The 16,297-nt window shown below is 39.8% G+C and overlaps 1 protein-coding gene across 1 annotated transcript in view; it reads left to right on the top strand.

Annotated features, from left to right (window-relative positions):
- LOC121962420 (cadherin-2-like) overlaps positions 1-16,297 on the top strand; it is a 190,061-nt gene that overhangs the window by 153,942 nt on the left and 19,822 nt on the right. Inside the window, exon 14 of the mRNA XM_042512679.1 lies at positions 12,633-12,772. Coding sequence (XP_042368613.1) covers positions 12,633-12,772 — 140 coding nt within the window. The remainder of the gene's footprint in view (positions 1-12,632; positions 12,773-16,297) is intronic.

The raw sequence follows: 16,297 nt of genomic DNA, 5'->3' as shown, positions 1-16,297 counted from the left end.
TTTGAGTATACTGAGAGATTTTACATCTCTTATGTACCTCTTGCCAGACCGTTTTTGAATGCTCTAGAATAGGGTTGTTAACCTTATTCTTCTTATTTTTAATTGTTTGTGCTAGAGCCTCCATAGGTTTAAAAGGGGAGGTGAGCTCCCGCTCAATCAGGACCCAGTCCAGATCAGCATCAGCTTCAACCCAATGTCCTGTAAGCTTGGACATCTCAAAGGCAACACTATAATATTTTATGTTCGGCAATGATAGACCCCCTCTTTTCTTGGATTCACATAATTTATCCAAACGAATTCGCGTTTTTTTTCCATCCCAAAGAAATTGTTTTATCATTTTGTCATATCTAATTAATAACTGTTTTGGAATGCATATGGGTATCATTCCAATTAGGTAATTTATTTGTGGTACCACAACCATTTTTATTGCATTTACTTTACCCCATAACGTAAGGTGTAATTTACTCCAATTATCCAAATTAGCTTTAATTTTGCTTAATACTTTTTCCATATTAGTTGTCATAATTTCCTTTATATCTGGATCTAATTCTATACCCAAATATTTCATCCCTTTTGGTAGCCACTTGAAATTAAAGGTTGATAGCTGATTATATGAACAGGTTTGAGACACTGGCATAGTTTCTGATTTGTGCCAATTAATGCAATAACCAGACACTTTAGAATATGCTTCAATAGTTTCTAACAAAACTGACACAGAATTGGCTGGGTCCCGACTCAGTACCAAAATATCATCAGCATAAAGAAATAATTTATGCTCCCTACCACCTCCGATGACACCCTTGATTTTTGGCTCTGCTCTAATCAACGTGGCCAAAGGCTCCAAAAAAATTGTGAACAATAGTGGACTTAGACTGCACCCCTGTCTAGTTGACCTGGTAAACTGAGATATTATCCCATTAGTAAAGACTGCAGCTTTAGGGCTGGAATATAGGACTTTTATCCACCTGCAGAAACTATCACCAAACCCAAATTTTGACAGAGTTGTGAATAAAAAAGCCCATTCCACCCTATCGAATGCTTTTTGAGCATCAAGTGATATGGCTGAAACAGGGTGAGAGTTAGTTCTGTTTATCCAAATTAAATGCAACAGTCTCCTCATGTTATCGGATGAAGATCTATGTTTTATAAACCCAACTTGGTCTTTGTGAATTATTTTAGGTAGAGCCTGGTCTAATCTTAGTGTTAGTGTCTTGGAGAGTATTTTACAATCAACATTTATTAGGCTTATAGGCCTATAATTGGCTGGGTCTGTTGAATCTTTATCTTTCTTTGGTATCAGGGATATAATAGCCTGGTTAAGACTTTCTGGGAGTGAGCCATATTGAAACGCTTCATGGAAAACCTCTGTGAGAAATGGACAAAGAATATCAACATACTTCTTATAGTACTCCGCTGGGAAACCATCTATACCAGGTGATTTCCCATTTTTCATACACATAATTGCACTTCTAACTTCAGCTTCCGTTATGGGAGCATCCAATCTATCCTTTTCCTCTGCAGATAGTTGTGGTAGCTCAACCTTCTGGAAGAAAGAATTCAAATTTTCATCATTAGCCGAACATGTAGTCGTATACAAATCTTCGTAAAAGTTTTTTAAAACTTCATTAATTTTTTTAGCTGAAGTAAACAGTTTATCATCTTTTCTAATCGCTGTAATAATGTTACTTGAATCTAGGCATTTTAATTGTCTTGCCAATAATCGTCCAGTTTTTTCCTCACTTTCATAAAAATTTGTTCTAAGTCTAAATAGTGAATATTCTGCCTTTTTATTGTATAATTCATGTAATTCAAATTTTAGTTTACAGATTTTTCTGAAGTATTCTTCATCATATTGTTCAGCAAGTTGCTTCTCTAATTTACCTATTTCTTTTTCCAATTGTTGTACTTTTTCTTTATTATCTTTTTTCTTCCATGAAGTATAGGCTATACATTTCCTCTGATGAACGCCTTGAGTGCATCCCAAACAGTAGCTAGTCTTTCTGTTGTTCCTCTATTAATATCCAAAAACACCCTAATATCCTCACCAAGTTTTGTAGCAAACCGTTCATCCTGCAATAAACTTGTATTTAGTCTCCACCTCCCACCATTACCATTAGTAGAGTGTAAATTTACATGTAATTCGACCAAAGCATGGTCTGTTATTGCTATAATTCCTATCTTGCAGTCGATTACCAGGTTAACAAGTGAGCTTGCAACCAAAAAAAAGTCTATTCGTGAGTAAGATCTATGTGAGTGAGAATAAAATGTGTATTCACGTTTTTTCGGATTTACAAGTCTCCAAATATCTGAAATGAGCAAGACTTAGTTTAGCATAGGCTGAGTGTTGAAACCCCAGTCTGCTGCATGCAATGAAACACAATAGCGCGATCAACATAGTGCTCTGACTCATACAGATTTTCCCCCAGTGGAAGTTTTTTTTTTTTTTTTTTTTTTTTGATCAAATCATTTTTGTTGATTCGACATTATAGTGAAAGTACCTTGACCAACTGGACCTTTTTTTTTAAACAGACACAGTGTCAGAGCTCTGCAGGCTGCAGTGAGCTGTGTCAGAAAAATGATCAGTGCAGCAGGCACTGGAATCTTCCCCACTTATGTAATGACTGCTCATTCATTGGAAATTGTAATGGCACCTCAAGTTGTACTAGAAATGTACAAAAAGCATTAAAATCATTTTGATGGCTATTCTGAGCACAAAATGTAACATTATGATGAAGTTCAGCTGTGCCCACAGAATGTAAAGGGAATGGAAAGAAGATGAATTACAGCTACAATAAGCAAAGCAGGGCAAGTAACATCTGCAGTCTTTTTCACTCAGTCAAAGTGCACTGACAGACGTTGGTGTGGCAGTTGAAAAACAATTCAAAGGTCCGAGGTCAATGATATTAAGGACCCCTCCAGTGAAGTGTTTAACCTTGGTCACATGTCCATACGGTGTTTTTATATACTTCAAGCATTTCAAAAGTGAAATAAGCAGTCAGCACCATGGCTAATAACAGTCTCAAAAAGACAGATTCTGACTTTCAGGGTTTGTTACATCACAGAGCCAATCTTGTAAGTCTGCAGGGGGGAGCTTTCCATAATGCAGGCAAAACGAGGGGTATCAAAGCAAAAGCTAACAGAAGTTAACTTTAACTGCAACTTGTCAAAGCTGACAGCCAAGAACAAGAATAAAAGCAACAAGCAAAAGGCTTATGTTATTTACATGTTTCCAGGTCCATGTAAAATCCATGCATTCAATTATTCAATTCCTTCTGGAAAACGAAAAAAAATAATAATAAAATAAAAAATGAGTGATGAAATACAACTATTTCCAAACTGAGGTTTGTGTGTTGGATGAGCAGAGAAAAGGTGAACAGCTGAGGGGCAGGAATCATTTTGATTTAAACCGATCTGCACATACTTAATGTGTTATATCTATACCATTGTATTGCATGAAGAAATGTTTTTCATGAAAGAAAAGTTGTTAATTTGTCATTTTAATGAGCAGAAATGAGTTGAGGGCTTTAATCAATGCCAGGAGAATGACCCTGTACCTGAAGCAGAATCACATGCCTATATACACGCACCGGAGCCTATACATGTGGCAGTAACAAGTATTTATACATAATTAAAAGAAAAAAAAGGTAATGAAATGGAAGAAAAACATTAGCACTCATATGTATAAGAACAGTAAACGAAACAAAAAACAAAAAAAGATATAACCAACCCATGACCCCACTCATACCAGCGCCATCAGCTTCAACACAAATCGGTGAAGTGAAAAAACGCCAATGAAAACCAGGCATCATTAATGCAGCTTCATCACTCATTTACATAAAACCATCCTGGTCCTCCACATAACTAGCTTTGCAGATCCATACAAGAAATTAATTACAACCAGTGGTTGTCTTCTCCTTGCTGCATATGTAGACCCCAAAACAAAAAAGGGGACAGAGAATTTGTCCACCAGTGCTTCCACCCATTTCTGCAGCACCTCAAATAAACCCACCAACCGAGGACAAGAAACCACTAACTGCTGCACAGAGAAGATCCCTCCCCAGTGCTTGGGTCCAGGTGAGCTCTGTATCTGTTTAAGGCTATTGCTCAATGATTAATCATCCACTGGAGGTCAGTCAACAGTTGTCTTTTACAGGACCCTCCACCTGCCTTTAGAAGCAAAAACCTCCCTGATTTCAGACAGAAAGTGAATGTTCAGCACCATCCCATGGCTGATGGTATTAAGAATTCCCAGAGACACTTGTGTGAGATGACCCAGTTCTCAGTTTAATGATGCCATTCTCAACAAACTTTCTCTCTCACCCATATCAGAGGAAAGTGTTGCGTTTATGAGGAAGTGATTTTAAACAGCTGTTTATCCAGCCCAAGCTATCCAACTCTTCTGATGAGCAGCCATTCAGAAGGCTCTATGCAGTCTGCAGTCTGATGGCCACAGATATTCTAGACAGAATATCCATGAGTGCTCATCCTCCCTCTGCAACAGCGAGATACAGGGCTGATGCCCAGAGCCACCGCTGACCAGAAAAAGGCCTGAAAAAGTTCACCAGGAGACACTGCACCTCCTTCACCAGGCCTGTTGGTGGCACAATGACAGTGACAGCTTTTTCATATATAACCAGACTCTATTTTAATTCTAGATACATCTCTCTGATTGTGGCTAACACATGACATCATTGGCATATGGTTACTAAAAAACATGAGGGCTCTGAGCCAATGCTGACAGAAAAAGGCCCCTCAACCTTCTCCTCAACTACAGACGAGGTTGAATTCTGATGCTGTAACACTGGCCTGAGATAGGGCAGCTCAGCCCTCCCCCCACCTTCACAAAAGCCTTCTCCTGGTCAAAAGATACAATACCAATTGTAGCGATTTAAATAGAAAATTCATGAATTAATCAACAATTAAATTAAATTATGAATTACTTCAAGGGCGGCACGGTGGCATCGTGGTTAGCACTGTTGCCTCACAGCTAGAGGGTCCTTGGTTCGAGGTCCGGGCGGGGGCCCTTCTGTGCGGAGTTTGCATGTTCTCCCCGTGTCTGCGTGGGTCCTGTCCAGGGTCTCCGGCTTCCTCCCACAGTCCAAAGACATGCAGCTTAGGTTGATTGGTGACTCTAAATTTCCCTTAGGTGTGACTGTGAGCGTGTGGTTGTCTGTCTATATGTGTCAGCCCTGCGATAGTCTGGCGACCTGTCCAGGGTGTACCCCGCCTTCCGCCCGATGACAGCTGGGAAGCTGTCCATAAAATGAAGAAAGAATTGTATTAATGGGAGATCCTAACCTAGGTCTAACACTTACTATGTGTCCCTATCATTTAAAAAAAGGAAAAAGCAAAAAGGTTTGCTCTGGAAAGGTTGCATTGTCGTCTTTTTGATTGCACTGAATGGGCAGCGTGGTTATGCTTGTACCGTTCCGGTGGCTGGCCTCAGTCAGTTGAAACTTTGCAAACTCGGCTTGAGTTTGAGTCCTCCATCTCTCTCTTCTGACACCTCATGTGACTGAGATGAGATCACGATAACAGCTTGTCAGGCTTCGTTTCATTCAAAGTCCCTTTGTCCCACAGTCTCTCTCATGCAAAATCCTTTGGTTCTAAATCAAAAAAGGAAGATATCAGATAAATCAAGAAAGACAGAAAAAACGTATAACTCCTGTGATAAAGGGGTGTGGTGCTTGGCTGTTTGAGCGGCAAAAATATACTCCTTCCTCCCTATCACTTCTACTGTTTTAACTGTCTAGATCTAATTTCTTTCAAAATTGTTGATAAAGTTCACTACAGGCCTTCAAATCTTCAATATTTGAAACCGTGACACTCTTCTCTGCTGACTAATACCAAACATACCAAAAACTTATAAAAAAAAAAAAATTGGTTTGTTAACTGAGTAAAACAATATTAACCACTTTTAACAAACATGATGAACATGTGCAAAAATAAGCAGGCAAAACACTAAAGATTCAAAACACTCTGATATAATTAAAGGTTATTTAATATCCTATTTGAGTAAAAGTATACAAGTACTAGCATCAAAATATACCAAAGTGTGAAGGTACTTACTATGACCAAATCTCTATCAAACAAAACCTACAATTAGAAAATCCCAATTAACATGATTACAAAACGATATAGCGTCTGCAAACAACGGTGTATATAGGAGGGATAATTAAGATACAGATAAAGGAGATGCATATCAAAATGCAAGTCGGTATTAAGGGTCTTCCCATTCAGTGTGTAGCAAACTGCTGGCAGAGGGTTATGAAAGGTCACACCCCTACAAACACACACACACACACACACACACACACACACAGGCACAGCTTGTGTTTGTGTTTGGCCTCAAAATAGGCATGTGAGTAGAGTTCCAGTTCTGTAGGTATGAGATCTCCACACAACATTTCAATCAAAGTACATTTTACTTTTTTTAAATATGAAAATCAGCTAATGTGGCTTTCTCCCAGTCTAGAGATGTGCAGGTGTGTGTCACGTGTTGGTTGCACAACTAAAGCATAAATTGAATTGTTTCTTCAATGTAGGGATCTCCTGATGTCTCCTTGAGTCTTTGTAGGAGCACAGGTGACAGCTCCTCACCCCAAATGAGACGTAAGTTAACTCAAACTGTCCGGTTGGGCAATAAAACCTTTCATGATTCAGTTCTGCCATAGTCATAAGTTCAACAGGGCACTTAGGTCCATTTAGCTGACAATTAGATCCATTTAGCTGACCCCGAAGCTCCAAAAGAAGTTTCTGTTTTGGTTAGGCATTTGAGTATTTTCTTATCAGGAGTTGGCCTCATCATCTACTCTACAATGTTGATTTGATATATAGTTTACAAATGTCAAATGTGTCTCTCAGTAGAAACAAATTCTCCGGCATAGATCTGTGTGGAACACAATAGGACAGATCTGCACTAAAGGGAATGAAAAATTAAAGTCTGTTTTGTAAAACCTTAGAGAGAATTTTATAGTCCGTGCAACCTGGAAACTGGTCTCCGGTTGTTGTTTTTTTAAAGAACTAAGTCTCCCTTCACCACAAGAGAGAAATACAGGCCTTCAGGAAGCTGAAAGATAGCTTTTACAACACACTCCTTGACAATGTCCTAAAGTTCTTATCTCCGCAACACTTCAGAAGTGTTTTAGAAAGTCTGATGGTAAGCCGCCTAATACATGGAGCCTTGCCAGACACAACGTGAGACTCTGCAGCAGTCAGTTCATCCATAGTTCTGTCTGGATTCAGCTGAGGATGCCCCTGCAGAAGCTCAACAGAGTCCACATCACAGCTATCCACCCTGACCAAGTCTGTCTAAAAGTCTTCTATATGCCTTCTGTTTCAGCGCGCTCCGTGGTCAACCTTTGATCAAGGAGACAAAGACACAACATTTTCTAACTCTAAATGACTGATTTCTCGAAATTATAAAAGGACGAAGTTGGTGAGTCTGGTGAAACACGTCTCTTGCATGAGAGAGTTCAGCTCCTCTCTGTTAAAGTGTGGCTGTTTTGCTGATCAGCTGTGAGACAGAAACATTTTCCAGGACTTTTAATATTAATTCTAGATTTACATGTATACTTCCAACAGAACACCCTAATTTGGGCCTTTCCTCCCTCCCACCACTGGGTAAGGGAAGGACAATCATCTTTCCTAGATCTCGAATAAACTCAAAAATGGTTTAAATCTTTCATAAAAAATAAGATCATGCAGTAACTTTATATTAAATGGACATAATGATATGGGTTTACCAGTGGAAGATAGGATCAGCTCCATCACAACTTCATGATGATGTGTAAAAGCAACAGACAGGATCTGACAATTGACAAAGATCTACTCACTCAAAAACTCCACATTTTATGATCTCTGTGATGGATATTTTGTTTCCGTTTACAGTAGAAGAAATTATAAAAGCTACTCCTGCACTCAAGTTTGTGCCATAGCTAAGGACATGTTGTCATGATCCCTGCCTCTCATCCTCCTCCTGTCACTCTGCCAGTACTTTTCCACTCACCCTCCCTCTGCTCCACTCTACCTGCAAGCCACTCCCACCTCTTCTGCCAGCTCAGCTCACTCACCTCACAGCTGCAGCTCATCACCAATCAGTCCTGCATATAAGCCTCTCCAGCACATTCACTCTCTGCCAGATTGTTCTACCGCATCATGCAAGACTTTCCAGCGTTCTTCTGCCTGAACTCACGAAGCTGACTCTGCCTGTCCCCAGCCTGCTCTCCTCGTCTGATCCCCGGTAAACCTACCTGCCTTCTGTCCCCGACCACGAGTTCTGCTTCAGCGTTTCTGGAAGTGATCTGCTCTGCTGGTAACGACTCCTCTGCCTGGCCCCGACGATTCTCGTGCCTGTTCCCCGTCGGTACTGCTGCATTCACGGACTGCTCAGCTGGCTACGAAATCCCCGCCTGTCTCCAACCATTCCTCCGCTCTCTCCTCGACGGTACCTCCACACGTGCCGCCGGCTCGTTGGACTATGGGGTTTCCTCCTCGCTGACATCGTGCGCAGTAAGCTTCGTCTCTTCACACCGTCTGATCATCAGAGACTGTGTTTGGGTTCTCCGCTCAAAGAACGAACTTTACTCAGTACTGTTTCACGTTGCTTCGTTCCTTGCCTGTGTTGGTTTTAATAAAAGTTATTACCAACTGTTCCTGTTTGCCGGTGTACTGCATCTGGGTCCACACCACACCTGTTACAATAAGTCACACACAGTTACTGTGTTACTACTTTGGAATTTTTTTCCCTCTGAAATACACGACCGCATTGAGTTGTGGTATAGAGTTGAATGTAGGGTACATCATATGTACACTCAAATTTGCTGGGCATTGTGGGTATTTCATATCACACTATATAGTGGATTAAATTAACAGCTAGAAATTCAAACACCACTACAAAATGGCTAACACATGTCTCAGCCTCATTATCGCCACGGCAACCAGCATGCTCCATCACCTCTGCCTAACTGTCCTGTGTGCCCTGCAGTGAGTCAGCGTCCTGTACATAAACCTCCACATCCTGCTCTGACCCCCCCACATTATTATCACTCTGCCCTGCCCAGTTCAGCCTGCAACTCACGTGCTAAAGTCTGTTGAGACACAGAGCCCCTAACACCGGGAGCCTCTGCAGAGCCACTGACACTGACACCAGCAGCCTCCACAGGGCTACTGAGATCATGTTAAATGTATATATTAATATATAATAGTATATATGTAACATCAATAATCATATGTGTGTAAGTATGACTATTAATATTAGCAGTGGCAGTAGGCATCAGGCAGGACAACCACAGCCACGATTCAGGCACAACTGTGATTCAGGGGAATGCAATGGTTTGCAAATTCTTTTGCACCTATATTCATTTGAATATAGTACAGATACAACAAATTTAATGTTCAGACTTTTTTTGTAATCTCATTCTGAATTTGATGCTTGCAACACATTTCAAAAAAGTTGGGACAGAGGCATGTTTACCACTGTTACATCAAGTTCTCTTTAAAAAACAGGACACTAATTGTTGAAGGTTTGAGAGTGAAATTAGTTCCCCTCCTTGTTTGATATATGACATCAGTTGCTTAACAGTCTTGGATCTCTGTTGCCGTAATTTTCACTAGTACACATATTGTTGTAACAGCTGTAGATTTTAGGACCCAAGAAGATAAACTTGATGTGAACTGTGTGCCACGGTAAAGGACTATGTCCTGGGGAATGCCATGTAGGTAGAAAACGTAGGTGGTAAGGAGATCTGCTGATTCGTTGGCTGAGTTGAACAGGTTTGGAGAACCAGTCTACGATGGTGAGGACTGCAGAATTGTCTTGAGAGTGGGTTACGAGTCTGGTTACAGAGTCGATGGCAATGTGGGACAAGGAGCACATTACCCTGAGCACATTCAGAACAGGCTTGAACAAAAGACCTGGTATTTTTGTCCATAGTGGACCACCAGAAGTGGTGTTTGACCAGGGTCAAAAAGAAATAGGCCGAGTGGGTCCACAGGAAAACCTGTGAGCAGCTGAATTTGGGACAAATAGACCACCAGGGGGACCTCCTCCTGGGTCAGTCTATTGCATCTCCTTGATGAGCGACTTGATTTCTGGGTGTGATGGGACCTCCTCAGCACTGAACTGGTGGGAGAGAGCATCTGGCTACATGTCATAAGACCCTGGGTGATAGGTCAGGGTGAAGTCGAAGTGACTAAAAACAAGGACCAGTCGGACTGGTGGGAGTCACTTGACAGCTAATAACTCATGGTTGCCGACATCATTGTTCTTCTTGGTGGGAACTACAACCCATGATACAGACATAAACAAGGAGGCAAAGTTAAGTTGAAAACAGAGAGTGAGTTTATTGAGGACAACAGACAGAGATTGGTTGGTTTTTAGCTTTATTTGCAGAGATTTCTCTGAATTCTCTGAATATTTTGATGATATAATGGATTTTATTTGGTGAAATCCCTAAATTACTTGCAATTGTGCATTGATAAACTGTTGGACTATTTGCCCAAACATTTGTTCACAGAGCGGTAAGCCTTGCTTGTGAACAACCGAGTGAAGATGCCCTCTTTTATACCCAACCATGATCGATCAGTTACCAATTAACCTGTTAACCTGTGGAATGTTACAAACAGGTATTTTCCAAGAATTCCACAACTTTTCCAGTCTTTTCACTGTCCCAACTTTTGTGTGCAGGTGTTGCAGGCAACAAATTAAGAATTAGTGTATATTTACAAAAACAATCAAGTTTATCATTTCAACATTAAATATCTTGTCTCTGTTCTGCATTTAGTTTAAAAAAAAAAAAAGTTGTTAAAAAAGTTGTTTTTATTTACATTTGAGACAGTGTCACAACTTTTTTAGAATTGGGGATGTATACAAAAGAGAAAATACGACAGGTCTTTTAAATGAACGACAAATTTCCTTTTTTGTCTTTTCTAGAGACATCAACATCTTATGCATTGCTGAAAGAATAGAGTGCTGTAGTCTGAACCCTGAGTCTACCATAAAGATTAAATGAATCTTTCAATCAAGACTAATACGTTTGGCTTCTGGGATGTGAATGGGAAGAACTTGTTCAAACGTGTGTTCTGGGCAACAATAAGTAACCAATATCTAATAAGGTTGAGTGCGGTGACCCATTTATTTTCATTCACTTATTTCTCACCTTAGCACAGGTATAACTTGCGTCCATAGATCATCAATATCATCACAGGTACGTTTCCATTCATCTGTTCTCTTTATCACAGGGTTTCATTCACCACAAAGAAAAGCGACCTCACGCTGTCACACTGACAAGGTCAAAAACTGTATGCCCTCCCCTTCACACCCACTGCTTATTACTTGGGGATTACCCATATGCCTTTTCTGGTGCTAAGCACCACCCACTGGTTAAACACAAAAAAGGCATATACACAAATATTGACACCATGGTGAGGGTTGTTAGCTTAGCAATAATAACTTAGCAATAATTAACCGACATCATATAAGAGCCTTCTTCTCTACAATAATATCACTTTACTTTAAATGCTAATGCTACTGTTAATGTTACCTTATGTTGGGTCTGTCTGTGGACTGGATGCGTCGACTGGATGCTTTCTGCTGAGATGTTGAAGCACTGATGACAAGACATGATCCCAAACTTTTGACACTTTCTGTTGTTTCTCAGCAAAATTTCCACTCTAGATGTTTTCTCTTTTTCACCATTTTGCAATCCGTGTCAAGTCACATCTTCTATTTTGAGGTGTCTGCTTCATGTCACATGTCCACAACTTAAGCTCATTGTGTAAATATCACTTTCTGGATAGTGGCCACATTGCCATGAAATTTGCTGTTCATAGTGATCAATCGTGGATCCAGATACATATTCTGACTTTACGTGGTGAAGCCCTGACCTTTCTTCTATCCATATACTTATCCAAAATTTCCACTTTTATGTTATCTTAAAAACTAATCATCAAATCACTTTACATTTGGCCTCTGTATGATGTTTCTTTTAGTACAGCTGTTTTCAGCTTTGTGTAGTGTCTACAAGATTACTCGAGGCTACACTGAAGTTAGCTCTATTTATTGGTGTCATTTACACAAACCCTCACACAGGTATTACATATGGTGAATGGTAAATGGACCTGCACTTGTATAGATCCTTTCTGGTATTCCTACCACTCAAAGCACTTTTACACTACATGTCACATTCACCCATTCACACACACATTAACACACTGGTGGGTGAGACTACCATATAAAATGCCATCTGTTGCACAGTTTAACATTTACATGGACTCAGATGCTGATGGTTCATATCAGGAGCAATTAGAGTTCAGTGTCTTGAACAAGAATACTTTGAAATGAGGACTGTAGCAGCCAGGGATCAATTTGATTGATCTTCCAATGGGTGAATGACCCACTTTATCTCCTGAGCCACAGCTGCCCCATCATTAAAAAGACTGAATTACACACTTAATTACAAACAAGTATTCTTTTTTTCCTATGGCAAGGTGCACAAAACATTTAAGGCTTTTTTGTGTTGCTAGTGGAGTTGCAGAATGTTGGTTCTGTTCTTCAGGCCTATAGAGAATACATTCAAGAAAACTTACATTATATTGTGTCCTTATCTCCTTTTGTTCCACTTCTCCTGCAGTGCTGGTGCTGCTGTTTGTGATGTGGATGAAGAGGAGGGATAAGGAGCGTCAGGCCAAGCAGCTCCTCATTGACCCAGAGGATGACGTCCGAGACAACATCCTTAAATATGATGAGGAGGGAGGAGGAGAGGAGGACCAGGTACACACACACACACACACACACACACACACACACACGTATGCGCGCACACACACACACACACACACACACACACACACACACACAATACAAACTTTAAAAAATGAAAGACAGGGAGTATTGCCAAGAAGTCATCCACACTATTAGTCACTGTAGCTTGGCTCTCTGTCTCTCTCTGTTGTCTTTGTGTTATTTCTGATTGGCTGAGCGGACAGGTCAGGCTGCGAGCTGATAGGTTAGTGTTACATTACCTCTGATTGGTAGTTTGGACCCTGGGTTTACCTTAGGGTCACTGATGGTTGTGACATAAATTGCTCAAGCTCCTCTTACATCTGTCAGCGCTAAATAGACACACATTTTTTTAACAAGTCACACAGTCACAAGCGCACACACACACACACACACACACACACACACACACGTATTCTCAAAAACGGACCATAAAGTGACACATAATGTTACTGTACAGCCACACACTGTGCTTCTCTACAGTTTCTAATCATCTGTTCTCCAGCCAAGATTTCTCTTCCTACAAAAGAGGACCTAGAAATAGAATTCATTGCTTTCTGTTGGAGAACAATTTCTTATGTCCCTCCACTCAACTCCTCCACTGGTGCCAAGCACATAAGCTGCTCCACACTTCTGTGGAGAAAGTTTAACACACATTTACTCAGCTGACTAGCCTGACTACCTGTTTTACTTTTTGAGCAGCAGCTCATCACTGTGACTGTAAAAGGAAGGGAATCAGACTATAAATGCACAAACATACACACACTGATAGCACAGGTGAGTGTTTCACTTGCCATAATGCAATTCACTATCTTACTGGTTGCTCACTTGTTGTTTCCAACTCATGCTGGGCAAAAGAACTGAACAAACAAATCAGATGACACAGGCTCACACATTTTCCTGTCCACTTGGCTTTTTCATTTTTTAACATTTTTTTTTCTAACTGCCAGTGATCAAAATGGAGGCACTACAACTTAAGCAGTATTGCAAACCTGCTCAGTGCTGTATAGCTAAGTTATGCCTGCTTTAAGCAACACAGTTTTTTTCTCAGCAGCAGACCAAATGGCAAAGAATACAGGAGAGACGTTGGAGGCTCCAAAATGTCATTTCAGACCGAAACACCTCAGCAACCATTGTGCTACATTTTAGTACAAATATTTATGGTCCACAGAGGGTTGATCCTAATTTGTTGATCCTTTGACTTTTCATCTGGCGTCCTTAGTGCGGACGCTAGATAAAAATAAGAAAATACCTCAATAGGGATTGTCATGAAATTTTATTTAAAAATTCATGGCACCTGTAAAAAACAGTGCTGACTGACTTTTGAAAGCTATCACCAAGTCAAAATTTCAGTTTAACCAGTAGTTATACTGATGACATTCCTATCAGCCTCAGCTGCACCGTGAATGTCAGTATGCTAACATTATACACTAAGCGAGTGAACATTTTACCTGCTTAGTATCAGCGTGTTAGCATTGTCATTGTGAACATGTTAACGTACTGATATTAGCATTCAGCTCAAAACAACAATGGGTCTCATTTATGAAACATTAGCAGGACAAATTTATGTATAAACTGTTGGCATTAATCGCTATGTTATGCTATGCTCGATTACAAATCCACATTTGAACTGTAAAAAAAAAGGGGCCTCCATTACATTGCATCCTATGTATTATAAAATAAATATTTTTTAAGACTAAAACATGCATTACCAGCTAAGGGCTGGCATGTTTCCTCACATCACTTCGCCTTCTTTTCTTTCCTCTGCTAGTCTGTCATCTCATGTAGCACTCCTTCTAGTAGTAGTAGTCCTGCGTCTAGTACACATGGCGATGCAGCATGTAGATGATGATCATTGCTCTCTGCTGCATGTTACACACATCTCTCCCATTGTTTGCAGCATATTGACAGGTGGACAGAATGCACTCATAATTATCAACACCTTATATGGTGCTCACTGGCTCTTCATGGGAAGGGATGTGTGCTTATTGCTGACTACCTGGAGGGCACCGCCAATTTGAGATTGATTGGCATTCATGAACATAAACACATGCCTACAATTAAATCCAAGTTTCCCGTGGTATTCTTGAATCTGGTGCAGATTTTTAGTACCATGCTGAGTTATGTGCAAATCTACTCTAAGATTTAATAACATTTCATTAATGAAACCCAGTGTATTTAATTACAGCCTCTCAGAGCTGCTAGCATGTCTTTTTTTACTTCATGTGACTCAAACAGTCACACTTAGTTGGACATTTTTAACTATGGTTGGATAGACTTTTAAAAATGCTCTTTAATCTGATATATCTCTTACATCAGAATTCACGGAAGACTATTATCGCATAACAGGATAGTCCATGGAACACAGTGCTGGTAGTGCTTGTGAGGAAATATTGACAACAGCTGTGATCGGGCTTGGCGATAAGGTGTGGTGTGAGAAGGGTTTGGAATTCCAGTTTACGACAAGTAAAATTTAAAGTTCAGTGAGAACCCTCTAATTTTAGTTGTTTTCCTTAACACCTTTAAACACCTTTATTATTATTATTTATTTATTTTTTTTTAAATGAAAAAATGTTGGACTACAACATGAATTACAACATTTTTTTAGAAATTATTTCACATATTCTTTAACTTGAATATAAGGTTTTGCCTACTAGATTTTGCCAGCTTGTTTGTGAGCAAAGACATTTTCCCCAAACATCCAGTCTATATTGACATTGTTCACCAAATGGCAGTTAACACATTAACAAAGACAATCTACTGCAAACCAATTTCAGTTAAGTATTTCCGATAGGGCTGAATGATACAGTTAAAAAAAAGATTAATCATAAAAATGTTCAACTTTCAGTCGATATAGATTATCATCATGAATAACATCAAATTATTATTTCTTTCTTTCAAGACTGATTTTTGCTCCTGATTGAAAGTTGAAGAAACCAGACAGTTAGCTGTCATTTAAACTATTCTTTTTTTGTCAGAACATGACAAACATCTTTTGAATAGCAGACCATTCAACAAATTTGTGATAGATTCAATAATGTATATATATATATCGATAATTAGACAAAGGAATCTTCCTTCCTTTAAGCAGCATGCCAAACTCTTTGGGCAGATGGTTTAAAACATTTTGTTTGTTAGTTTTTTTTGGGTTTTTTTTATGTATACAATGTAAACTAAAGAAATAGGCAAAAAAAAATTCAACTGTGAGCAGGACATGAGCAGGAAGAGGCTGGGCACCATGTGGTAACACACCTCTGCAGGATCATGCCAAGTCACACTGATGGGTTTATTAAGTGTCTGGTCACAGTTAGGTGGGCTGTGGCAGTGGTCACATTGTAAGAATTAGGTCCTAAATTTCTGACACTCTGATAAGCTAAAGAAAATGGATGGATGGACGGACGGTTTTTGACACAAGCTGAATTGGGCGGCCAAACCAGCTTTTTTGGTTTGATGACCAAACATTGCATCACATTTCACTTGGTTCAGCTAAGATGGGTAGCTGTCTGTGGCCATGGA

The sequence above is a fragment of the Plectropomus leopardus genome, chromosome 3, assembly GCF_008729295.1.
Source record: "Plectropomus leopardus isolate mb chromosome 3, YSFRI_Pleo_2.0, whole genome shotgun sequence".
NCBI lineage: Eukaryota > Metazoa > Chordata > Actinopteri > Perciformes > Serranidae > Plectropomus > Plectropomus leopardus.
This window is presented reverse-complemented; position numbering and strand designations above follow the sequence as displayed.